This window comes from Microtus pennsylvanicus, chromosome 2 (genome assembly GCF_037038515.1).
Source record: "Microtus pennsylvanicus isolate mMicPen1 chromosome 2, mMicPen1.hap1, whole genome shotgun sequence".
Classification (NCBI taxonomy): domain Eukaryota; kingdom Metazoa; phylum Chordata; class Mammalia; order Rodentia; family Cricetidae; genus Microtus; species Microtus pennsylvanicus.
Window position 1 is genome coordinate 122,115,858 of NC_134580.1, and position 26,044 is coordinate 122,141,901.

Here is a 26,044-nt window from a genome sequence, read left to right on the forward strand (position 1 = left end):
CATCCAAGCCATATCTCTGGTTTCTAGGGCCATACCATTTAGGATAAGACTTAGGTTTTCAGCACCACTTGTAAAACACATTTCTTTCTCTGGTTTTGTGTGTTGTGCCCCAGTTGGCAGGCACTGGAAGGAGGCAAGGGACGGCCAGGGTCCAAGCATGGAAAGTGAGCTGTGCCTGGGATCATCAACTTCAATGGTCACCTGCTGCAGATGGAGGTGGGGTTATCAGCTTCCACATTTCAAATAGGCAGGGATAGAAGAACCCGAATTAGGGGAATTGGGGCCTAGATTTAATCTTGGGGTGAGATAGGCTGATGATCCTCATAGAAGGCCAGTAGTCTCCTTCCCCAGGGATCATGCCAGGGCCCCCTTAGCTTCAGCCACACACTGGACGTGCTTCAGTTCCACAGAGAGCGAGAAATGTGAACCTGAGCCAGAGGGGGGAGCCAGGACACCCCGAATAAGCCAAAAGACCCCAGGGGACCAGTTTTAGAACTTGAGCCTGGCTCACCGGGATCCCCACCAGGGGGCAGAGGGGAACCCCGGAGGCCAACGGGAGGAGGCCGGACCAGTGGTTAGGCACTGGCGACCTAGCACACTCTCACGCTCTAACTGAAGGCAGAGGATGGAAGAGAGCCAAGGAAACCTCCTTTTCTCTGAAAGTTTCAAGCGAATCCTCCTCGGTGGAGATCTGTCTACCCGAATCCCGTCTTGCGGACCTCCCGCACCACCGCTTTCTTTGGGCACCAAAGGGTTGAAGGGCTGTGCACTGGGCTCCCTCCGCAGCCCAGTCTCCTCCCTGCGCCCCCTCCCCGCAGTGCTGGCCAGAGACCCCCTCCCGTGCACCCCACCCCCTATCGTGGACTCGCTGCGGGGCTACGGAAAGCTGCTCTCGCCCGTGCCGCTGGCGCGCCCCTGCCGCCGCTCGGCTCCGAGTCCCCCGCGCGTGGACCGTGTAGTAGGGGGGCGATTCTGCGACGCGCTCCCGCAGCCGGAGACCAGGGCCTGCTCAGGGTGGCCAGCGGCCGGCCCTCCTCTCGCCGGTCCTTCCCCGCTCCTCCTCCCCGGCCCCCGCCGCCCCCGCCTCCCGGCCGCCCCCGCCGCCGCCGCCCCAGGCCGAGCGCGGGCGCGGAGCGTGGGAGCCATGGTGCGCGAGCTGGAGAGGGACCCCAAGCGCAAGGAGACGGCGGCGCGGGCGAGCGGAGAGGAGGAGGAGGTGGCGGGGGAGGAGGGACTGAGCGATAGCGACGAGGGCGACGGCGTGGAGACGGGCAGCGGCCGGGAGGAGGGAGAGCAGGAGGCGGCGGCCGGGTGGGAACGCAGCGAGGACGCGCGGCTGCTGCGCGCAGGGCTGCCTCCCGCCGCCGTCCCTGCCGCGGCCGCCCGCGAACCGAGCGGACGCCGCCCGCCGGGGACGCCGCCCGGCCGCCCGAGGATGCCGCCGCCGGGCGACCAGGACCGCGCGCGCCGCCGTCGCCGCCGCCGCCGGAGGGACCTTCTGCTGAGCCAGCTTTGCTTCCTGGCCTCAGTGGCGCTGCTGCTCTGGTCGCTGTCGAGCCTGCGAGAGCAGAAGGGTGAGTGCTCGCAGCCTTCCCCGAGTGGGCGCTGCGGCTCCAGCGGCTCGGGCTCTGGGGCGCTCAGCGCGGGGCGGCTGCGCTCGGCTCTGGCCACACCGAATAGGCACGAGGACACCCAGGTTCCTCGGAGGGCTGGGGAGGAAGGGGTCTGGGCTCTAAGAGTGCTGCAGTGGAGGAGCGAGCCCCCTTAGGCACCCTGAAGACCTTTACTTGTGACTCTTGCCTTCTGCTCCTTTCCCACAGTCTGAGGACTGGTGGTGGCGGTGGTGACAGGGAAGAACCCTTTCACCACCAGGGCCAGTAATAAAGTTGTCCTGGCAGCAATCGGTACTTGTGCATGTAATCAACCACCTGTACTCCTGGCTTGCTGAGGGTTTGCAGGGCTGGCTAATCGGCTCACTCCCGGTTCTCCACGTGTTCTCCACACAGTACATGTGGAGTGGGCAACAGAGAATACTCCTTGCCACCGTTGCGGTACGAGAGCAGGTGCTGGTAACTTCGGACGGGAGAAAGTGATAGCTACCCAAGCTGGGGTTTAGTAATGGGCATTTTCTCTTAAAGGGTCGCTCAGCAGGAACCCACGAATATTTTTCTCAGGGCTGGTTTGCTTCCTTCCCCGGACTTGAGCTGTTGTTGTGCTGGGGATGGACCACTCTGTGCTATCCACTTTTTCCTGGTGCCTTGGCTGATGGTGCATTCGCGCGCGCGCATACACACACACACACACACACACACACACACACACACACACACACACACACACACGAGACTTCGTTCTTATCTTTGCCCTTGGCTTTTCTAGAGCTAAAATAGACATTGAAGAGAAATGTGCTTGAAACAGTTGTCTATTGGAAACCATTTGGACTCTGGGATGCCGCTGTGTAAAAGAACAAAATAACACCATGGAAAGGAAAGACTTGGGAGAAAAGCAGTTGTAAAATGATTTTGTACGCTGGCTTTTCAAGTGTCAGGGTTTTTGGGGAAGCAGACAAATAAATGGTTGTAGGTGGAGTAAAACAGTTACAGATATGTGCTGCGCTGTTAAGATAGACACGGATCTGATAAGCGTTGCTTTGAAGCGCACAATAAAGGTGTTTTGATAGTGATGGTGACATTTTAAAAGATGCCATCCATCAAGAGAGGGACTTCCCTCACACTGGCTCATGCAGTGCTACATGGTAAAACTCTAGGGTCATTCTGGACTTCGCAGATCTCTCGAGAGACTTCAGCATATATGGTAATGAGAGAGAGGCAGTCCTGGTTTTCAGTGAAGCCCTTGACTTGATGACTCTCACCGTGGCTTCTGAATCTTAGATTTTCTGGCCCTGGGTGCTGACACGAGGGAGGGGCTGTGTTGTTGGAATGAAGTGAGGGCAGATTCAGATCTGCTAAGCAGTGTCCACTGACTGTCACTAAGAGTGAGAGCCAACAGATAGTTTATGCCTCCCTTGGCAAGAGCTATTTCAAGTCAATTACTTGGTGGCGGTTTCCCTACAGGTTGGGGCCCTGTGAATGACAGGCTTCTCAGCACTTTCCAGGACATAAAGGACATTGTTTTTTGTTTTTTTTTCCTGGGTGGTGAATGTGACCCACGCAGTGAAAGTTGATCAGCTTCAATTCCTTACCCCCACCAGGAGCTGGCTTGTCTGGGCTGATAGGGTAGCATGCAGTGTAAACTTGGAACCTGACTTTCATTTGGAAGTAGTTGCCCTGACAATGACGTTTCTGCCCAGGTGCTACTGACTCAAATTTTATGCCGTAGCATGACCCCCATCTCTACCCTTTTTTTATTTATATTTCATATTCTCGCTCTCACTTCCTCTTTAGCCCCCTGTCAATGTCTAGGGCAGGGACTCCTGATTCCCAACCCTGGGAAGACTTAGCTGGGAGAAACCCAACAGTTCTAAGGACCCTGTTACCCAGGCTCTGCTTTTCACCTCCACCCCCAACTCCATGGCTTGCTGGTCCTCATTGTGTCTCTAATCACCTTGCTTCCATTAGATGCTGCTTTCAGTAGGGGAGGCCGAGCCGTGTTGCAGCAGCAAGGCATAGTTTTCTTGCAAGATAATTTTAAGCAAATTAATTGCTGCAGGGGGATCGTCCGCTGGTATTTTGCTTGGGGATTGCCATTTGGCATCAGAAACATCTGAGTAGTGACACCCCAAAACTCCAGGGCCACTCTACATAATATCCTTTCAGCGTGGGCAAAAGGTTCATCGTTTTACCCCATTTTAAAGACTCTGGGACTCACCATGGGCAATTAAGTAAAGTCACATAGGAATCGAGGAGTGGAGGGACAAATCAACTTGAGGGGACCTGACTCTTTGTTCCCAGTTGTGTTCCTTGCTTTGGGGTGCAGCACTGGGATGGTTGTTTGGTCATGTGGGTGTATCGTCCTAATGACCAAAGGCAATATTTTACCTTTAAAGGCATGTGGTTTTTGTTAAAGATAGCAAGATACCCCCTTCCCAGAGGCCTGTTTCCTAAGAATCCCCTGCCCCCTTTTTTTTTGTTATAAAAGGATAGTTCTTTTTATCAGAAGTAGAGGTGTGTGAAAGTTATGTTACATAATGTCTAACATTTCTAGTCATGAAATTTGGGATCTTTTTTTTTTTTTTGATTTCTCAGTAAATCCAGACTTGGTTACATACTGAAAAGTTCAGTTCTATTTTGCAAAGTCTTTTTTTTTTCTTTTTGTGCTCAGTATTTGGTCAGAAGAAGTATATTAAAGAATCAATCCATAGTGGTTCTTTTTTTTTTCCTCCTGTGTAACTAGGATGTGAGGATTGTTTAATTTAGGTCAGGAAGAGTTGGTGCTGGGAGGAAGAGAATTCTTAATTCTGACTACAACAAAAGCAATAATAATAGCAGCTACAGTTTGGGCATCTCAAGTGCCAGGCACTGTGCCAAGCATACCTTGTGTGCATTTACCTCATCTGCAAACACAGGCCTCAGTCTTGTGAGCCTTCAGCAGGGGAGACACAGGCCCCAGGTGCCCTATTTAGTTGTTGCTGATGAAGATCTTCTTTTTGATCTCTGTGTTCAAAGCCAATTTAAATAAGGTGTTAGATTTGCTAATGAGGGTTTTCATTTATTCTTGCCATGAGAATGGATTACTTTTATATACATTGAGTGGCTTAGAAATGTTTCACTTTTTTTTTTAAATATAAACTCCATGGCCATCTTTCTCTAGAGGTAGGGGTTCTAACACAGGAGCAGTTATATACATCATCTCTTGAAAGTTCTAAGGGTATAACTAAGAAAAAATAAATATTTGCACACATACACATTCATAGATTTGAAAAGACCACAACTTAGGAGTATATATATATGTATATATACATATATACTCTCTATATACATATATATATATAGATGGATATATGTCAGTTACTATCACCTTTTAAGAAATTAGCCCCAAACTGGGTATCAAGTTTAAAAAGTTGTTTAACTTTTTTTGCCCATGGGTACTTCAGTTCAGGAATTTGATGGGCATGTTTGGGATGGCTTTTTCTCTACTTCATTATGGCAGAGGCCTTGACTGGGAAGAGTATAAGACTGGGCAACATGACAGTGGATTTGGAATCATCCGAGACACCATCACTCCCATTTATAAGGGTTGAGGTGGATGTTGACTAACACACGCATGGTCTTTCCTTGGGGCTCAGTTTGAACTTCCTCAGAGCATGGCAGCCAGGTTCCAAGAGATAGCACCCCTGAAAACAAGGTGCTTGGTAGTCTTATGGTCTAGCAGAAGCCACAGAGTCCTGCTGCCATGGTGGCCTTCTGCTGGTCAAGGCAAGAACAAATGCCACCCAGGTTGAAAGGGTGAGGATGTGGAGTCACCATTTTCTCAGTTTAATGGGAAATACGATGATTGGTATATTTGGAAAAACTCTGGAGATTTGAAAGGACCGTAACTTAGGAGTGAGTGAAGGCATTTCCCAAGGTGACCAGTTGAGAGTACAGGAAGTATATACATATAACTTGTATGCAAACATTTGTATGTACACCCATGTGAATATACACTGCACATACATGCACATGCATAATATTTTTGGAAATGTCCTCCAATCATGAGAATATTGGCCTTAACCTTATTTGATGTGAAGATGGAGATAACTTTGAAGGAGGCACAGTGGGGATGTGAAATGCATATTGAGAGTCCATCTTGGCTTCCATGGAATTCCACTCGTCAGAGGATTTGGGGTGCAGCCTGCAGACTCCCTCACTTCAAGTCTCCTCCTTTAGCCTTCTCTTTTCTGACTTCACTTGGACTTTTCTGTTGCTTCACAAGGGTGTACGACCTTTCTGGTCCCAGATTTCTCACATGTATTGGTCCCTCTGTCCTGCTGTGTCCACCACCACCTCACTCTGCGGTGACTCAATCCTTCTGCAAGGCCAGGATCTCCTGGACTATATTAGATTCCCCGCTGTGTTCTCTGAAAACACTGCTTTCGGTTGATTATATTTATCAAAGTCGGCAGCTATCTGTTTGTTTGAGTAACATTCCTCTTCATTGGGTTCTGAGCTCCAGGAGGTCAGAGACCCTGTGATCTATGCTGACATCAGTCACCCCCATCACCCAGCCCATAATAAAAGCTTGAAATATTATTTGTTATAGAGAAGTCCTTTTGATTTCTGAACTTCAATGCCTGTGATAAAAATAACAAAACAAAACCAAAAAAAAAATCCACCCTGTTTTAGGGCCCTACTTGCTGGCATATGCTTATTTTTATAATTTCTGGTCCTGTAAATTTGATGTTGTTGCTCTTTTTTTTCTGTGGCGAGTACCAAGCTGAAAAAACGTGGCAGGCTCTGCGCAGTATCACTTGGATGGTGGTAGGATTTGAACCTGGGGACGCCCGTGTCAAGGTTGCATATGGATGCATTATCCAGCATTGGCAGAGAGGAACACAAGACAGGGAATCACCCTGCCTTTTTCAGTCCGCCGAGGAGTAAGGAGTAACAGAAGGCTGGCTTCATAGAAGCAGTATTTTAGAAACACGTTGCTTTCAACCTTTTCTATTTTCCGCACAAACATATATAGAAGTGTTTCTCTCCTCCTGCCTTTTCTTAGCTGCTCATCAACCCAGATTTTTCTCAAAGATTTCCTCTCCTCAGAAGCCTCGAATCCTTGTGGGAAGAGGGAAGATTTTTTTTTTTACCCTGGAGGGTTGGCAAAGCCAAAAGAATTGCAAAACTAGCTATTTGCTGAGCATTCCAGGGCCTGGTGGAAGCTGGCTGATAGAGCAGGACTTTTGGCAACTCTCGCTTCTATAAGGAGCGTTCCATGCACACAAGGAAAATCTTTGTGTATGTGTTTGGGTAATGGAGACTACAGAGACTGTTCCAATGGGGAAACTGAGCTCTAGGGGGATTCAAAAAAAAATGTTGCCGACATCACACTGCAAGTGGGTTGTGATCTCAAGAGAGGGATTTGAGGATTTCTGATTGATGGCTATCAGTTTCTGATTCTGTAGAGTTTATTTGACAGCCCGTTTTATTCATTGCTTGTAATAGTTTTAAACAAGGTTCTGCTGTGTAGGATCTGAGACTGTGAAGTACTGAGGACTCAAGTGGAGGAAGGTTTGTCATAAGCCAAGAGGGTGATGGGCTATGGGGCTTCCAGCATTCCACTTGCTCTTCTCTCTGTCTGCTCCTGCCTTGGGATTAGCTGTGCTCCTCCATACTGTTGCTAATGTTGGGTGTCACCATTCTTTAATGGCTTCCCTGACCCATAACCATCCCTGTTAGCTCTCTTCTTGTGAAATTCTTCTCAGTGGATTCCTTGGAAGGAGACCTTCATAGGCTCCCAAGGACATCAGATGTAGGGATCTCTGCCTATGACTCCCTTAATCAGGCATTTTGCTAGTTGTTGGGGTTACAGTGGTATCTGAGATAGACACCCAGTATTGGCCTTTGGGATTTTTGAGTAGCGGGGCACCTAGTAGCTATTTTGAAGAATTTTGGAGATATGAATGAGAAATCCAGCATGCCCTGGAGGAGTATATAGAAACTAGTTAGAAAGACAAACTCCTAGAAAACTGAGAAATACTGTGGGCAGGTAACAGACAGAGATGCCACTGCAGATGGCCAATAACCCCAAATAACATTTTTCACCCTGAATTATCAAGTGGGAAGTTGGAATTTAAAAATAATGAGATGTCATTTTTTTGGATAGATTAGCAAACGTTAATGGATCCAAGTGTAGTTGACTGCAATATGGAGGCTGTGTGACTAAGCTGTTACTGTTTTGAACCACATACATGCTTATGGGATTAGAATAGCCCCATATATTTTTGAAGCCTAGGTTAAAAACTCAGAGAACCTGGATACAAATGTGGTCCATGGAACTGATTGGCCATGGCATTTTAAAGCCTGGAGTTTAGGATTAGAAGGGAACCCTGGGGATCAGGATAGACCAGCGCTGGTTGCTTATTTAAACCATGCAATTTAGCATTCATTCTTTGCTTTTGAGTAGCTATGTATTCCTGAGAGGATGGGCAAATAAAATCAGCTCAGCTGCTCCCCAGTTTGGAGAATTTCCCGTCTGTAGCTTTTGCAGTATTGACAGCATTGCTCTTCATTTTCCCCTTACATGTCTCCTTCGTTCTGACTGAGAAAGGGACATTTTTACTTTAGCGACCTGCTCCGCCACCAGAATTTAAACCCCTGGAAAATGCGAAGGAACAGAGGGTGGCGGAGAGGCCTGGTTGACCAGACTGGCATTGCACATCCACACCAGGAGGTCAATAGTGCCATTTTCTAGATGGAACGGGAAGTGTTCATTTTTGGGTAGTTTGACTTAGTGAGCTGGTGGGACAGGAAGCCGACAGTTGAAAATCGAGATTATCAGCAGTTGCTGCTACAGATGAGGACTTGCGAGGAGTATACCAGAGGTGAGAATTGTCTCTCTGACGAGCTCCTGTTCCTCAGTCTGCAGTGTCACCTAGGGAACTCTGCGCTTCACTTGGGTCTGAGTCTTGCCCAGAGATACTGATGGAACGCCCTAGGGTACGGTGTGGATATTGCGATGTTTTTTTTTTTTTTTGATTTTTCGAGACAGGGTTTCTCCGTAGCTTTTGGTTCCTGTCCTGGAACTAGCTCTTGTAGATCAGGCTGGCCTCGAACTCACAGAGATTCGCCTGCCTCTGCCTCCCGAGTGCTGGGATTAAAGGCGTGCGCCACCACCGCCCGGCTTGCGATGTTTTGTTAAGGGTGACGCAGTTGGTGCCAGTGTGCAGCCAAGACTGAGCCCGCTGGGGTAGGTAAATGTGCAATATTCATTGTATTATGGCTATGTAGAGGCCCAGTGTCGCTGAGCTGTGAAATACACTGAACTCAAATTTTCTCTTCTGGATGTAAATCAATATTCTTCTACTTGGTTTTCTAAACGTTTGCCACAATTTCACTCCAAACTCTCTTCCCCCGGCCTCATCTCATCTTCATATGTACAATGGCATTACGTTCACCATCGGGGTTTCTCTGGGAAGTGATCTTCATGCAGATTCTTCTGGCTGTTTCTTGTCTGGTCAGGTTACTTGGGAAGTCTGCTGTCCAGCTGTCCTCTTGCTCCCCCCCTCCCTTCAGCTCTGTGCCGTTCACATCTCTGAGCTCTCCCCTGGAAGTTGTCCTCCTGGAAGTTGCGCATGCGTCCCTCTTGGCTTAAGCCTGCAGTTGTTGTTTTGGGGTTCACACATGCCAGGTGCCTCTGGAATAAGGCAGAGCAAGCCTAGGTGTGAAGCCTGGTATGTTTGAAGCTGTGATCCTTCTTCTGAGCCATGGGTCACGTGGATTGGGCTCATAATGTAGGTTATGCACCTATAATCCTAGAATTTGGGAGGGCTGAAGCAGGAGGGTTATGATTTTGAGGCTAGCCTTAGATTTAAAATAAAAGGAAAATAATTTAGGGTGGGCCTCGTTTTCTTTGGGGCTCTGAAGATGTTGCTTGTATATCTTTCTTTCAATGATGCCTCTTGGAAGTCTGATTCTGTCCTGGTTTTTAATTGTTTTTTGACTCCGTTTCCTTTTTCTAAGACATTTGCTTTGTTCCTCCTGTCTTATTTGCTCCTAGAGTCAGTGAGTTATATGACCAGTATGGTTCCTTGTCTGTCCACTCCCTTCAGATTCTTCTGATCTGAAAGTGTCTCCCGCTCTGTGATGTCTTCATCCTTGCTTGCTCCCTTTCTGGGTTGTCTGTTACTGCATGCCTGAGTTCTTGGAAGCATCCTCTCATCTACCTTTCTTTCCTACTCCTTTTACCCTTTGGACTGGGCTTTTCTTTTTTTTTTGGATAGGTTTTGTTATCCAGTCTGGCCTTGGATGCATGATCCTTCTGCCTTAGCTTCTCAAGGACTGAGGTTACAGTTACATGCAATTGTCCCGGACATTTGGTGTGATTTCTATACGTGTTATTTATATATTTATTTATATTAATACATGCAGGTATTTTGACTACATGTATGCCTGTGTATCACATGTGGTCCTGGTGCCTGAGGAGGCCAGAAGAGAAGTGTGGATCTTCTAGGACTGGAGTTCCAGAAAGTTTGAGCTGTCACATGGGTGCTGGGAATCCAACCCAGGTCCTCTGGCAGAGCAGCCAGTGTTTGTAATCTCTGAACCATTTCTCCAGCCCCTCTACATTTTTTTTAAACCAAGAATTTCCCACTCCTTACAAAAAGAAACCTTCATTTAATTAGTCATTATTGCGTGGGTCTGCCTGTATGGTGTGTGTCGGACGGAGCGTGCGCGTGGAGCCAGAGGAAAACCTTATGGCGTTAGTTCTCTGCCTCAACCTTTACTGGGTTCTGAGGATCTCACTCAGGTCACCAGGCTTGCACAGCAAGTGCTGTCATTTGCTGGACCGTCGTGAGGCCCAGGTTTCCAGCTCTTACACTGGCTTCACCTCCCAAGAGCTGCGTCTCCTGTGGGGATTACTTTAGCAGCTCCTTATTTTATCCATCCGCATCATCTCTCCCACCTCTGAGTATGCACACATTCATTTTGAAGAGTCCCCTTCTTTCTGCGGACTCTTCTGTAAGTGGCTCTTGTCCACCTATGTTGTTCCATTTTTCTTACCAGTGTCTTTAAATGTCAGACACTTTGGTGTCTGCACCTCCCTTGTGTGTAGGTGAGGCTGTTGCAGAGATCATGGCAATGGCAGAGGAAGGATTTGTTGGTAAGGTGTCCCTAGGAGCTCATCTGACTGGGTCATGTCACTGGGAAAGGCTCTGTGTGTCTTGTTTTCCATCTTTGTCGGGGGTTGGTTGGATTTCCTAGAGAAAGATCACTGTGTCCTGCCATCAGACGGTGACCTGTTCTCTCAGGGAGTCCAGTGGGAGAAGAGGTATTTCTTCAGTAAGAGCACTTGCTCTGCCTCAAGGACTTAGGTCTTCCCAACAGTGACTAGGAAGGGGCTCAATAACTTATTTGTTGACAGAACCCAGGCCATCCCACATGATTTAAATCAGCTTGCTTCCTTCCTCCCTCCTCTTCCTTTTCAATTTTAGCTACATATGGAAACTAAGGGTAGGGAGTAGGAGGAATGGAAAGTCTTTTTTAATTGAAATTTTTTATTGAGTGAATTGAAGATTCTCATATAGGTGGAAAACAAAATACAGGACTCCCCATTGTAGTGTTTTCTAGTCAACCTCACTGTAATATTTTGCAAAGTTGTGACATAATATTATTAGTAGGATGGTAGCATCAATCCAATCTACCTTTCTCACTTGGATTGATTCTTTTATTATGTATGCATTTGTGTGTGTGCGTGTGTGTGCGCGTGTGTGTGTGTGTGCACGTGCACACTTGTGTGCGTTCTGGGTTCTACAAGTTTAATAACCCATGTGGATTTGTGCATCTACCGCCAACCATCGAGGTATTGGAGAAGGGTCCCTCTAATGACCACACCGTCCTTATCTTTTAGTATAAAAGGACCAGTGGCATTAAGTAATTGATAACCACCTACACTCAAATAACGTCAACTTAAAAATCGTGGTTTTAAGAATGAAGGAAAAGCAACACCAGGACTATTATATTCTGTACAAAATTTTGATTATACATTGGGGCAGAGAAATAGTCACCAAGTTTGTTTACATTTGAGGACTGAAGATGTGGACAGCCCATGTTTGCAGAGTCAATGCTCTAACGTATGGAAAACTGAACTGAACACAAAGGAAAGTTTATGCTTGGTATGCGGAGGGCTTCTTTGATGGATAGTTATTTCTGTCATTTGTGTCATATTTCTGAATGAAGGATGCATAAAAATGGCTTCTTCAGATAGATGGATCATTCGGGAAGTTTAGCCATATAAGGCTTCCATTCTGCTTTCCTCGGTATTTGTTTTCTGGAATATTGACATGGAGGCACTCTTGGGGCAACTGAGTCTTAATGTCTGATTTTGTTAGAAGTGACATGAAAGAAAATTGCCAATTTCACTCTTTGCTTGAAAAAAAAAGAATCCGCTTAAGAAAACACAGCACAGTTAAGGGAGGGATCTAATGAATGAAGATCAACTTTTGGCAGATTGTCTCACATTCGGAAATGTTACTGAAGTGCTGGAATCTCCTGGGAAACTTTCTGACATTCGGGAGAGTCAGTCCATGGGAAAAAAGAGGGAGTCACAGGGCGAGCCGCTTCGTGTAGCAAGTGAGGAGATGTGCGAGGCTGGAGCACTGGCCCTCGGGACACTCCTTGCCTTTGTTCCACGCACGTCTGTCTTGATGTAATCAGGAGGATAATGGGCTCTTTGGAAGTGAGTGGCCTGGGTTTTCTTCTTTCTTCTGTTTTTCTTGTTAGCAATGTTTGAACGTATAACTTTCCAACTTCATTTTGTCCTTAATATCATGCTTCTGGACCTTCCCCCAAACACTGGTTGCTAAGGATAGCTTCCTAGGACCTTAGAATCATAGGATTTGGAAAACAATCCATGGTCTCTGGAGTGGGGTTTCAGGTTGATGTTTAAAATCACGGGTAGTTTTGGGCTGTGTACAGTGAGTAAACTCATTGCACCCACTTTAAACAAATCTAGGCAAATTCAGATCAGCCTCATTATTTTCTAACATTGTGATGCCATTTCCTCCCTTCAATACGTCAATCTTGACATCAAACCATATATAATGGATTAGATCTTTATATTTTTTTTGTTTGTTTTTTGAGTCAGAGTTTTCTGTGTTTGCCCAGGCTGTCCTGGAGCTTGTTTCTGTAGTCCAGGCTGACCTCAAACTCAGAGACCTTCCTGCCTCTGCCTCTCAAATGCTGGAATTAAAGGCTTGTACCACCACTGCCCAACAGATCTTTAAATTCAGAAAAAACTTATCTATCTATCCAGTATGTGTGTATGTATGTATGCATACATGTATGTATGCATGTGAGCACATGTATGTATTCATGCCACAGCATAGTGAAGTCAGAGGACAACTGGGAAGATTGAGTTTTCTTCTTTCAGGCTTAGAGGCAAGTGTCCTTACCCACTAAATCACCTTGCCGGTCCCTACATTGTTTTTAAATAAAAAATTAATATGTTTTAATTTTAAAATTGTATACAGTAGAACTGACCGACAGGTCAAGATACAGATAGAATATCACTCTTCCTGCAAAACTCTGAATTGTCCCTTTGTAGTCACGTCTTCCTCTCATCCATTACCCTGACCATTGTCTGTTATCAGAGTATTTGAATTTTTAAGAATGTAGCCAAATGTAATGCCAGCACTAGGGAAGGGTAGACAGAAAGACCATGAGTTTGAGGCTAGTTGAGGCTAAATAGGAAGACTTGCCTCAAAAGAAAAACAAAAATTATTATTTTTTTTGCAAATGGAATCTAAGACTCCAACAGTTTGTTTCTTTTACTTAATATTATGACTTCACTTAAGTTGCCTTCGGAATCGGGATCTTGCACGTCCACTTCTTTTGGCTGAAGTAACATTTCATTTGCAGGTATTGAATACTTTATTCTGTTCCCCGTTGTAAGGCACTTGGTGGCTTTTAGTTTGTTTATGAATAAAGATGCTATAATACTCCGTTCTTTTCCCTACCATATTACCATGGCTGGATTCTTTAGTATGTCATTTGAATAGTCACCCATGACTTTTCCTGATGTTAGAAGGGAATATTTAGTCATAAACTGTTAAGCACGATGTTTACTATAGTATATTCATAGTTATATATGTTATGATGTGAAGGAATTTCATGTCTAATTTTCATTTGGTGAGAAGCTCCTTTGTAAAATAAGGGATAGGTATGGAAATTTGTCAGAATAATTGCCCCGCCCCTCTGATTTTTCTCTTGGACAGTTGATAGCGGTTATACAGAATGGATTGTGTGGAATGGCTTTTGAACACAGAGCCAGTCTTGCACACCAAGGAGAAGCCGCAGTAGCTCAGGAAATGGTTTTGCAGTTTACATTTCTTGGATTTGAATTGCTAAAATTTTACTGAGGACTTTTATGTTATGATCGCATGAGAAAATGGTCTGTGATTTTGTTTCTTGGTGCTGTCTTTGTCTGGTTTTGCTGTCGGGGCAATACTGGCCCACAGAATGAGTTGGGAGATGCCCCCACCACCACGCTTCTGTCTGCTAGAAAAGATTGGAATTGACGGAGCCTCCCTTTTAGCTTGTCATCAGCATTTCTTCATGACTTTAAAGTTCAGATATGATTTAATGTCTGCATGATGGTAATAAAATTGCGGTTTTTTTTTTTTTGTATGTGAGAGAGAGCCTTGCTGTGTAGCTCAGGTTAGTCCTCTTGCCTCCGCCTGTGCGTGCTGGAGGAGTTGTAGGTGTACATCTGTCACAAAGCTCTAGATGCTTCTGTAAATATTATGGAAACCAATGTTTCTGGAGTCCTTAGCAGGCCGGGGACTTTGTTCCAGATACTTTTTATGTCTTAACTTCTTTGGCCTCACCGAATAACCCTATGGAATGGGAAAATTTTTCTCTCTGTTTCACAAGTAAAGGAAAACAGGACACAAAAATTGAAGCAAATTGTTGAAGCTTAGGGTTTTCTGTGTCTTAGATTAGAACCCAGACTGATTCTCCTTGGATTGTTCCATGTCATACCTGATTCATTTGAGTTTCTTTTTGACAACATTTTATTTTTTGGATAGGTCCTCATTCTCTAACCCTGGCTGGTTTGGAACTTGACCTCAAACCCATAGCTGCCCCAGCCTCTGCCTTCTGGTTGGTAGGATTAGAAGTGTGCGCCCCTGCACCTGGCTTTTTTTAGGTCTTTATTTGGCAGCATGAGGTATTTTCCATGGGGTTTCTGTGGTGAGCGTCTCGTGCAGAAATCCTTGCCAGTATCTGACAGTTTCTTTGACTGGACTCTTAGAAACAGTATTTCCTCATTAACGGACGTGTCCTTCGGAGAGGCTCATAGTTCCTACTCTGTCAGCTTCCAGGAATGTGAACAGGTTTGAAATCCCCACAGCCATGCTTGACAGCTTCGGATTCAATGTCCACTTGCCAAAAGTGAGTATGATAATTTTTGTGGGGTGCGTTTCTTCAGCACTGGGAGTCAAGCCCCAGCCTCTTGTGGATACAAGGCAAGTGCTCCATCACTGAGCTCCAGCCCAGCGCTTACATAGCTCCCATTCAGTTACTGTAGAAGAATGGACCCTCACCACTTTTGTTCGCCTGTCTCCTCTGTCTTTCCTCCATTATATCACTTTCTTTCCTTGTGGAAAAGATTTCTTCATGGGTAATCTCAATTTTCTTTTTTCATTGGAGGAAAATCATTCCGGGTCAGGGTTGTAAGTCTGTGTTCCCACACTCAGGCCTGCATTTCTACCTAGGGAGGTAATCACTTTTTAAATGATAAAGTGTAAGAGTTTTATATGTATTCTGTGTATCCTATCCTCTCAGAAGATTTTGTGGCATATCGGTATCATTTTCATCCAGTTCAAACTCTCTCTCTCTCTCTCTTTTTTTGCTTTCATTTTTCATTATTGTATTCTTAGATGCAGGATTTCAATTGTATATTTATTCCACATAATTGTTGCTATCCTTTCTTCCTACCTGTATGATTTAGCTTAAAAAATAACCCTGTTCTCATCTGGGGTTAATTGTAGTTGACCTGAAGATGCAAACAGATCCACAGACTAGCCCATTAATTCTGGTCTTGTTTATGGAATCATCTTGACCCACGCATTTCTCGCATGGCTTTGGCCCGTGTTTATTCTCCCTGTGCCACTGGCTGCTTTTATGACATTGATTTTACTCCGCTTCCTCGTTAATTAAAGCTGTCGTTTGTTAGCATGTTAATTTTTTGGCAGGGTGAGGCTCCCGTCCTCTTGTTTTGGAAAAAGTCATTTGCTGTTATCATCCGTTTATCTTCCTAAGTGAACTTTAGAATCTCTGTGAAATTTCCATGAAATCCCTCTAGGATTGGGCAAATCTATAAATAGTGTGTGGAAAAATGGCATTCTGCAGTGCAGATTTCTCTCACCCCTGCGGTGCTGTTTTGTTTGATCAGGCTCTAAGGAAGTTAGCTGGAAGTCATGATCACTTCCTCATTTCTTTCCTGCGTTTGTTTGGGAAAGTCATTCTGCCGTATATTATTTATCATTGCCGTTGCTTCATTCCGTATACATTTGAAATATTTCTTCATACTGTTTAATTGTTTTTTATGGCTTATTTTTATTTATGTGTCTGTGTTTCTGTGTAAGAGGATGCTGTGCGTGTTCAGGTGCCTGCGGAGGTCAGAAGAGAGCATGCTATGCTCTGGCATTAGACTTATAGAAGGTAGTGAGCTGCCTGATATAGGTGCTGGGAGCCGAACTCATGTCCTCTGCAGGAACTGCATGCACTCTCAATCACTAAGCCATCTCTCCAGGCCCCGCATTGTATTCTTAAAATTTAAAAAATGATGTAAATATAATTATTCTGCTAAAGCCGTACTTCTCAACCTTACCAATGCCGTGGCCCTTTAATACAGTTTTAAACAGTTCCTCATGTTGTAGTGACCCCGACCATAAATTTATTTCCATTGCTACTTTATAACGTTAATTTTGTTACTGTTTTGAATTGTAATGCAAATATTTGTGTTTTTCAATGGTCGAGAACTGCTATGCTAAAGGGATGTAGCAATAAAATGACTTCTGAAGGGATTCTGTTTGACCTATACACCAATGCCTCACTCAGCCCCCATCAGAGAAACTTCTTGCCGTAGATAGGAACTAACACAAACAGATGGTACACGGAGAGTGGGAGACACTGGAGCACTCAGTCCTAATGGGGATGTCTTCATCAAAGCCCTTTCTTCAGAGCTCAGGGGTCCATGGGAGAGAGGAGGCAGAAAGAATGTAAGAACCTGCCGGGCGGTGGTGGCGCACGCCTTTAATCCCAGCACTTGGGAGGCAGAGGCAGGCGGATCTCTGTGAGTTCGAGACCAGCCTGGTCTACAAGAGCTAGTTCCAGGACAGGCTCCAAAACCACAGAGAAACCCTGTCTCAAAAAACCAAATAAATAAATAAATAAATAAATATAAAAAAAAGAATTTAAGAACCAGGGGTGACTGGATGACTCCATACACAACAGGACTGATGAGCATATGAACTCTCAGTGACTGTGGCCACTTGCCCGGGGTCTGTTGTAACATGTGGGCCATATGGGGTCCCAGCACTGAGAGGGAGAAGTGGACATGGACTCCCACCCCTAACCAAGAAGCTATGTTCAACTGATGCCCATAGCAAAGGAACAATTAGTTTGCTCCAATGAGGTTTCACTGGTGTATTAACCACACTCCTGGACAAGGCAACATGCTGAGGAGTAGTTGGCCAATACAAAATGAACTCAATGGGATTTTAATAAACTTTTCATCTCATTTTGCTTTGTTTGGGTATTTTTTTTTTGCCTTATTAGTCTTTTGCTTGATTGCTTTGGCTTCTGTTTCTATGCAGTTTTTTGTTTGTGTGTATTTATTTCAGTTGGATGTTCAATTGTTTAAAGAGAGAAAAGAGAAAAAGAACATAAAGTTGGGTGGATAGAGAGGTGGAAAGGACCTGGATTAGGAGAGGGGAAAACATGGTCAAAATATATTGTATAAAATTATTTTTCAATAAAAATTGCGTAAATACTTTAAAATTAATTTATTATGCAAAGCAATAGCGTCAAATTTTGTGATAATTTGCTACCAGATAGGGAACTTTTGGACCAGCTTGCTACTGAGTATTTATCTATCTGTTGTGGAAGTTCGTTTCCAGTTCTAGCGTCTCTGATGTTTATGATAACTCACAGACATTGAATGTGAATAAATGCCTAGTTAATGCCTATTGAAGTGTTTAGCACAATATGATGTACGTACAGCTCCACAATAAGTCCTACATGGCTGTGATAATAGGGTTTTTCCTTTGAATTTGTTTGGTTGGGACCCTCTATGAAATATTTACTCTCTTATATTAATGAATTTATGTATTTATTTTCTAGACTAGGGTGTCAAAATAACATTAACTTTATAAAATGAATTGACAACTTCCATGTTTCTTTATGTTACAGAATATGTTGACAAGCATGGAAATTAGTTTGATAGTTAGAATGAGCTTGTCCATGGTCTTTTTTTTTTATTGAGCTCTACATTTTTCTCTTCTCCCCTCCCTGCCTCTCCCCTCCCTTTCTCTCCCCTCCCCTTTAACCCTTTCCCATGGTCCCCGTGGTCTTTTTTGGTAGCAATTATGTGCAAGCTACAGTTTCTTCCATTCATATTTTCTTATGTGGGCAATTTCCATTTTCCCAAAGAACTGTCAATTTCGCTAAGCTTTTAAAAATGATCAAAATTATGCATCCTTCTTATTTGCTTTAACTGCTGTACTTGTGATTGTATGATCTTCCCTCAGCACAGAGATGAGCTTTTCTGTTTCTCTTGATCCAATTGGATGCTATTTGGCTGACTTTATTAATTTTTAAAGATTGACTGATTGTATTGATCTATTTTGGTTTTCCCATTTTGCTGATTCAGTTTCTGCTGCCATATTTCTGTAAAAATCTACCTATTCCATTTATCTTCTAATATGTTGAATTATGAGTATTATCTTTGTTCATTTTGATTAGTGGTACATTTGATTTTATGGGTAGTCAGACTTACACTGTATATAAATATTTAAGGATCATGTAGTCATTGTTGCTTTGTTGCAAATAGTAGTTTAATTTCCACTTTATTTCCTCTGTAATTATTTAAGAGACTGATTTCTGATTTCTCAGATGCCATAATACACACACACACACACATATATATAAATTTCAAGTTCCGGTTTTATCTCATTTTTGTTTGGAGAATATGACTATTGTGGATTCTTATCTGTTTCAATTCTTTTTTTTTCAAATAAACAAAAACTATTTTTTATTAAACTTGTGTACCAATTTATACTCCATATTTTTAATATATACACTCATGGTAGCTGCTGCTGAATTAGATAGATTATAAAATAAAGACAGCCGTATTATACATCTTATTTGCTCAGTGGATGTGTGTTAAGTGAATGAATGAGAAACAGAAGGTCCACAGATTAACTCAGTGTATCTTAAAAACAAATCAGAGTAGAAAACTGTTGTTCTTAATCAGTATGAGAAAGATGTATTTAATGCGATAAGAGCATTACTAACAATTTTCAGAGTAAAACTTTAAAGTGATAAAGCAGGCTCAATTTCGCTCCCTTGGGACTCAGTCTCATGGTGTGAATTCAGAGTCCCTTTATTTTTTTAAATTTAATTAATTTGCTTATTTTATATCCCATCCGAAGTTTTCCCTTGCTTTTCTCCTCCCATTCCCTTCCCACTCCCTTCTGTCCCTGCCCCAATCCATTCCTCCTCTGTTTCTGTTCAGAAAAGGGAAGTCCTCCCATGGGTATAAGCAAAACATGGCATATCAAGTTGTGGTAAGACTGAGCGAACACCCTGCCCCCTTATATTAAGGCTGGGCAGTGCCATCCAGTATGAGGAATGGGTTCCCAAGAGTCAGCCAAAGCGTTAGGGACCACTCCATTGTTAGGAATTCCATGAGTAGACCAAGTCATAACTATCACATTATTGTAGAGGATCTAGGTCGGTCACATGCAGGCTCCAAGGTTGTTGGTTCAGACTCTGTTAGTTCCTGTAAGCCAGGTTAGTTGTTTCTGTGGGTTTCCCTGTGTTGTCCTTGACCCCTCTGGTTCCTATAATCCTTCTCCCTCCTCCTCAGCGGGATTTCTCCAGCTAATGTTTGGCAGTGGGTCTCTGCATCTGTATCCATCTGGATAAAAGCTCTGATATAAATTGAGGTAGTCACCAATCTTATCACAGGAGATGGCCAGTTCAGGCTGTGCGTCCACTATTGTTAGGAGTCGTAGCTAGGGTCATTTTTGTAGATTCCTGACCCTAAAATGCTCACCCCTCTTTTGCAGCCATCTCTTTTACTACTTTCCCCTCTATTCATCCCCTAACTCAGTTCCCCAAGTTCCTATCCCCACGTGTCTCCTGTCCACCCAGGAAATCTCTTCTATTTCTCCTTCCTAGGGAGAGCCATGCATCCCCCTTGGGTCTTCCTTGTTACCTAGCCTCTCTGGGTCTGTGGATTGTAGCATGGTTATCCTTTACTTTAGTTCTCTCTTTTTTTTTGGATTTTTTTTAATTTATTTTTTTTATTGAGAAAAGGAAGAAAAAAAAACAAGTTTTCACCTCCTCCCAGCCTCCCCTTTCCCTCCTCCTCCTCCCCCCACCCTTCTCCCCCTCCTCCCACTCCTCTCCCTCTCCAGTCCAAAGAGCAGTCAGGGTTCCCTGCCCTGTGGTAAGTCCTAGGTCCTCCCCCCTCTGTCCATATCTAGGAAGGTGAACATCCAAACTGGCTAGGCTCCCACAAAGCCAGCACATTGCGTAGGATCAAAACCCACAGAAAACAATACAAAGGATCAATGAAACAAAAAGCTGGTTCCTGGAGAAAATCAACAAGATTGACAAACCCCTATCCAAACTAATCAAACGGCAGAGAGAGAATTTGCAAATTAATAAGATCAGAAATGAAAAGGGGGACATAACCACAGACACAGAGGAAATTCAGAGAATCATTAGATCTTACTACAAAAGCCTGTATGCCACAAAACTGGAAAATGTAAAGGAAATGGACACTTTTTTAGATAAATACCATATACCAAAGTTAAACCAGGACCAGGTGAACAATCTAAATAGACCTGTTAGTCGCGAAGAATTAGAAGAGGTTATCAAAAACCTCCCTACCAAAAAAAGCCCAGGACCAGATGGTTTCAATGCGGAATTCTACCAGAACTTCCAAGAAGACCTAATACCTATACTCCTTAATGTATTTCACAATATAGAAACAGAAGAGGCATTGCCAAATTCCTTTTATGAAGCTACAGTTACTCTGATACCAAAACCGCACAAAGACTCAACCAAGAGAGAATTATAGACCAATCTCACTCATGAACATCGATGCAGAAATCCTCAACAAAATACTGGCAAACCGAATCCAAGAACACATCAGAAAAATTATCCATTATGATCAAGTAGGCTTCATCCCAGGGATGCAGGGCTGGTTCAACATATGAAAATCTATCAATGTAATCCATCATATAAATAAACTGAAAGAAAAAAACCATATGATCATTTCATTAGATGCTGAAAAAGCATTTGACAAAATTGAACATCCCTTTATGATAAAAGTATTGGAGAGATTAGGGATACAAGGGTCATACCTAAATATAATAAAAGCTATTTACAGCAAGCCGACAGCTAACATCAAATTAAATGGAGAGATACTTTAGTTCTTAAAACTATGAACTATTTGTAATTCAGAAAACCATTTGTTTGTCTTTCATGTCAATGGCCTTCTCTCCTTCCTTCCTTCCTTCCTTCCTTCCTTCCTTCCTTCCTTCCTTCCTTCCTTCCTCCTTCCTTCCTTCCTTCCTTCCTTCCTTCCTTCCTTCCTTCCTTCCTTCCTTCCTTCCTTCCCTCCTTCCCTCATCTCACTATGTAGCTCTGGCTAGTCCAGATCTTGCTATGTAGACCAGACTGGCCTCAACTGCTCTCAGAGTCTCAGAGGTTCACCTGCTTCTGCCTCCCGAGTACTAGGATTAAAGGAATATGCCACCATGCCCGACTCTGGTTTTTCCCTGATCATATTCTAGGAACATCTGCATTATTTTTCTCCTTGGTGGTTGGATTTTCAGCACAACTATGACTTTTGCCTTTCATTCCTCCTTATGCTTTATGGCTACATTTCCTTTATCTATCTTATGCCTCATTTACCTCTAAGTTAGCCAACTCCATTATAATCTTAGCCTTGCTGTTTAGTGATCCTTTTTTTTTTTACCTGAAGCCCATGTTTCTTGTACAACATCAAGACTCCATTTAGGTTTTTGCTGAGAGCTTCATTCCATATAATACTTTCTTCTTTGTGAGAAATATTCCCTTTTCTTTTTCATTAAGATGCAGGGATTTTTCAGGAGATGAAAGTCATTGTCCTTTAACTGAGGAAGTCTAGACAGACCTTTTGTTTCCCCAGTGTCCTTCTCCATTCTCACGTGGCCCCAACAGTCAGTTTCCATGAGCGTCAGTGATGCTGAAGGGCGGGCTGGTGGGTGTGGCTTGGCTAACTGTCCAGTGTTTGAGGAACCTGCTCTACTCTGAAGTCTGCTCCTGCTTTCTAGGGCTGGGAACATGTGACTGGGACTTTTTATTCTCTTTATTATTTTCATCAAGAAATGATTCTTCCTAGTTCTTAAACCAGAGATAGTGTATGAAAGTTTCCCAGCTTCCCGGATTACAGCTCTCTGGTGCTCACCATCCCTCCTCTTTTGTCTTAGTCTCTGGAAAGCAATATAGCAGCATCCTGTTTTCTCTCTGGTTAATTTACATTTCCAGGAAATGGGGTCCCTGAATAGATGAGTTTAAAATGCTGCGTTGCTGGGGGTGGAGGTGCCCTTGAAATCAGTTCCTTTCGGTCGCAAAGCCCTCGTTTTTCTGAGGTTGGTGCTTACACCTGGGGGTCAGCGTATTCTCTCTGGTCCACCTGTCACATCCCATTTTTATGTCTCAGGGCCTCCACACTCGGCATCTTTCTACATTTTTCTGTGTCCCATTTATTGGGGATGTGGAGAAATGCAAACTGTTCGCCCCTAGCTAGCTGGCATTATATTCCAGAATGCCTCGTCGGGTTTCAGCTTGAAAATGTCTGCTTATTAGAAAGAAAATTATCTTCCCAACACTGCAGGTGAGTCCCAGCCAGCTTCATCCAAGTTAATGCTGGTGGTCACTTTAAATTTACACTTAATGATTAAAAGCTGTTTGGATGCTTCCCCTGTTCCCGCAGTTCTCACCCTTCCCAGTTCTGCGAACCCTTTAGAATAGTTCTTTGTGTTGTGGCGACCCCCAAACCATCAAATTATTCTGTTGCTACCTCATAACTGTAATTTTGCTACTCTTATGGATAGTAATGTAAATATTTGATATGCAGCTCCAAAGGGGTCATGGCCCACAGGTTGAGAACTGCTGTCCTATTCTGAGTTCCTCTGATGCAGAGATCATGGAACCTTGCTGCCTGGGGACCTGGGCTAGAGGTTATCTCAGTGTGTTATTCTAGATTTTCCAGTGGAATGTAGCTTATAAGAAAAAATAAGTTAAAAAAATAAATATGTATGTATATTATACTTTTTATTTATGGTAAAGGTATATATTATTTTTATTTTTTTACATGGTCTGGGCAGTACAACAATGGCTGTCTCACATGGGATAGGCCAAGAACCCAGTGGTTGTCCAGTCCACAGTTCTGAGTGCTAAAGGCATGGAGGACTTTTGGAGAATTGCCGTCTTTAGTCTGTACTGGGAGAGGAAGAAGCTTATTCTAGCATCAGTGAAGGAACACAGTGTTGGCAATCACAGAAGAGATGAACTTGCCAGCAAGAGTGAGAATAAGCAGGCCAAAAAAAAAAAAGACTTTCCTTTGTCTGTACTGTCCCCATTTTCTGCTAAGTCTCCCCACTTCAAATGATCAAATCTAGAAAGCTCCTCATAGGAGAGCCCAAGGGCTTGCATGTTGCTGATTTAAGATATACTCAAGATAGTATGGCATGGTGGCATACATCTTTAATCCCTGAATTCGGGAGGTAGAAGCAGGCAGATCTCTGAGTTTGAGCCTAGCTTGGTCTACAAGGTAAGCACTAGGCCAACTTTGGATGCATGACGAGACCCTGCCAAAAAAAAAAAAAGTCGAATTAACAACTGAAATTATCTGTCACACCTAGCGTGGTAGGTGTAATAATGGCCCTTCACAGATGTGTATGTGCTGATCCCTAGACTCTGTCATTTTGTTTTGCTGCGTGGCAGTTAAGGGGGAAGTAAGTTCACAGGTGGAATTAAGGTTGATAGTCAGTTGATCCTAAAGTGCTGAATTGTCATGATCATCAAGACGATGTCGTATTATTACACAGCTTCTTATTGGCAAAAGGGAGAAAGGAGATGCTGAATCAGAGGAGGTATGTGATGACCCACGCAGAAGTCAGAGTGGTGTGACTCCTGGCTTGAAGATAGAACCACAAACCAAGCACTGTAGGCAGCATCTAGGATTCTGTTGTGTAGCTTCCAGAAAGAACAGAGTGTTGGGCATATTGAGACCTGTTTTGGATTCCATGTTCCAGAACTGTAAAATTGGAGGCTGTTCAAAGGCACCAAATTTACGATAATTTCTTAGGGTGCCAATGGAAACTCCTATACTCTATGTATCAAATGTTGACCACAGTCTAACTTTTAAAGGCAGACACAGATGCCTGTGGAGTTGACTGTGTGCACATTTCATGGGGGTTTTTGTGTTAGCATTTCTGTGTAACTACTTAAAGGTTAAATATTTATTGTTCCTTCAGTTGTTACTTTCCCCAAAACTATAATACCAGCTTCCTAAGAAAAGGCACCCCTACACAAATAAGTAATAAGACTAATACTTTAAAATAAGAATTTCCATATCACAGATTGGTCATTCTATTGAATAGATTGGTCATAATTACCTGTGGCTGATTCTTTAAATTGTACTGGTTGTTGAGGCATTTCGTTGCTGTTATTAGACACGTGTGCATGGCTCCGTGCAAATCCCGCCACCTTTCCCCTTGTCACTGTGTTTGCAGTGGTTCCACAGGTCTGCACAGCCCAGTCAAGCTATCGACGGGGCTGATGGGCCACAGGACTTTCACACGGTACAACTTGCTCCAGGCGGCCACCCACTTTAGGGTTTTTGAATGACTTTTCAGTTTTCCTGTGCACCCATTGTCAGGTATCCCCATATTGTCTCCTCAACCTCAGCTTAGGCTTCTCCCTAGAATTGTCCTTCCGTAGATTCTGCAGAAGCTTTCCAACAGATGGAGATAGAAGCGGAACGGGAGAGGGCATAGTGAAGGCTAAGGTGCGCAACCAGTATGAAGGGCAAGGCAGGAAGCTTATTGAAATCAGGCTGAGGCATGGGCTCCGCTTGAAGGCTGCTTTGGCTTCCTCACACAATAACTGCTTCTCTGATGGCAACATCTGAAGGAAAACACAGTTTTAACTGTAGTAGTAAGAGTGGCGGGCTGAGTCCCCGCACCCAGCTGCCTGAATGGCTAGCTTTACCCGAAATAATTACACGGAAACTGTATTCTTTTAAACACTGCCTGACCCATTAGTTTCAGTTTCTTATCGGCTAGCTTTTACATATTGATCTAACCCATTTCTATTAATCTGTGTAGCCCACAAGCTGGCTTACCAGGAATGATCTTAACCTGCGTCTGTCTGGAGTGGGAGAACCATGGCGACTCCTTGACTCAGCTTCTTTCTCCCAGCATTCCATTCTGTTTACTCCGCCTACCTAAGGGTTGGCCTATCAAATGGGTCTAGGCAGTTTCTTTATTAATAAGAAATCACTCCCACATCATTTCCCCTTTTTCTGTTTAAACAAAAAAGAAAGGCTTTAACTTTAACATAGTAAAATTACATATAGCAAAAACAGTTATTAAGCAAGAATCACAGTTACAATATTTATATCTATTTTATCTTTTATCATAACAATGGAAAACTATAACTACCTATCCATTCTTCAACTCCATCAAAGACTCCAGAAGGATATAATATTACCTAAGTAAACAAGAAAATGACAGAGACATCTCGCTGCCTGTACAGTCACCCAAAGTTCCTCTGTACCATTGGGGCATCCATCTTCAGCCTTCAGGCCCATAGTATCCAGCAGACATTTCCATGAAGCAGGCAATTTCAAAGACAGTTCAGTCACTTTCTGCTGTGTCCTGCAGAATGTCTCGCAGACTCTTTCATGAGTCATGAACCCCAAAAGACCGTCTCACCTTTAGGCAAGTTTAGCAGTCCTCTCTCTGTGGGTTCTCTGTGTCCATTTTATGCAACAGTCCAGGCAAGAGCAGTTTCTTGCCCAAATGGCTATCAAACTCCATAAGGATCCTCTTCGATGCCCATCTTCCTCTTGAAGTACATTGGTGCCGCCAGGAGCAGAC

At 43.8% G+C, this 26,044-nt stretch overlaps 1 protein-coding gene across 1 annotated transcript in view; it reads left to right on the forward strand.

Annotated features, from left to right (window-relative positions):
* The first annotated feature begins 680 nt into the window (after positions 1-680).
* Positions 681-26,044, forward strand: part of Slc24a3 (solute carrier family 24 member 3) — a 474,476-nt gene continuing 449,112 nt past the window's right edge. The window contains exon 1 of the mRNA XM_075962364.1: positions 681-1,574. Coding sequence (XP_075818479.1) covers positions 1,145-1,574 — 430 coding nt within the window. The 5' untranslated portion in view covers positions 681-1,144. The remainder of the gene's footprint in view (positions 1,575-26,044) is intronic.